The sequence below is a fragment of the Trametes versicolor genome (assembly GCF_000271585.1).
Source record: "Trametes versicolor FP-101664 SS1 unplaced genomic scaffold TRAVEscaffold_55, whole genome shotgun sequence".
Taxonomy (NCBI): domain Eukaryota; kingdom Fungi; phylum Basidiomycota; class Agaricomycetes; order Polyporales; family Polyporaceae; genus Trametes; species Trametes versicolor.
Window position 1 is genome coordinate 1 of NW_007360375.1, and position 889 is coordinate 889.

Here is an 889-nt window from a genome sequence, read left to right on the forward strand (position 1 = left end):
CAGCCTCAGGCCGTTGTGCAGGGGAGTCGGCGCCGCGAGCAGAGGGTTCCGCTTCGCGGCATCGTACTCCTCCTGCGTGATCGGCTCGAACGTGAGCTCCCCGCTCCGCAGCGCCCGGACGAGTATCCAGATCCGTGCCAGCCCGGTCACCTTGCTCAGGTCGCCGAAGACGATGCCCTCTGGCCATCCGACGAGTTTGAGGCGGTGGCGGAGGTATATGTCTTCGCAGAGCCCGCTTACGGTCCAGCGCATCGACACTTCGGGATCCACGTGGCCGACGCGCGCCACTGGTGCGTAGGTGAGCACGAGTGCGGCGCACCTCGAGGACGAACATTGTGCTCACCGAGTTTGTCCTTCAGCCCTTGGCGTACCTCGCTGCGCAGCTGCATCTCCCTGCGGGCGTACCCGCCGCTGGCAGTGTCCCCAAGTTTCCGGAAAGCGGGCTTCGGGCGGAAAGTCATACTGCTTTGCTAGAAGACTGAGGTGAGCAACGCATCACTCGCGACTACGACGGCTTGCTTACGATAGGCAGTCGCAGTTCGGAGGCAGTGGCTGGTGTCGAGCGATCCCGAGCGGAATCAAGGCACAGGATAACACAAGATCTCTGCAAGGGCACGCTGCATGCGGGGCCAGAGGGGCGAATGTCAGTGAAGGCCAAACTGACGAATAACGATAGCACTCACCTACTCAGTACCAGCGATTCGGCGTACACAGAGGGGCACACGCGCAGGTAGAACACAGGAAGAGAGCGCGGCCACTAGGAAACGAGTTGGCGCACGCAGGCGGGAGGGAACGAAGGAGGAGACAAGAGCAAAAGATGGTGAGTAGGTCTGGAAGATAACGAGGGTGTCTGCACTTCATCTAGTAGATGACCGCATTTCTAGGCCCT

General features: G+C 61.1%; 1 protein-coding gene across 1 annotated transcript; it reads right to left on the bottom strand.

The window, feature by feature from the left end:
* Positions 1-67: 67 nt before the first annotated feature.
* On the bottom strand, positions 68-461 carry TRAVEDRAFT_54645 (uncharacterized protein; the record flags this gene model as incomplete). Its single annotated transcript, XM_008047580.1, has 2 exons — positions 68-287; positions 344-461. Coding segments are annotated over 2 exons (338 nt in total), but the record flags the coding sequence as incomplete, so codon positions are not given.
* Between the last annotated feature and the right edge of the window lie 428 nt (positions 462-889).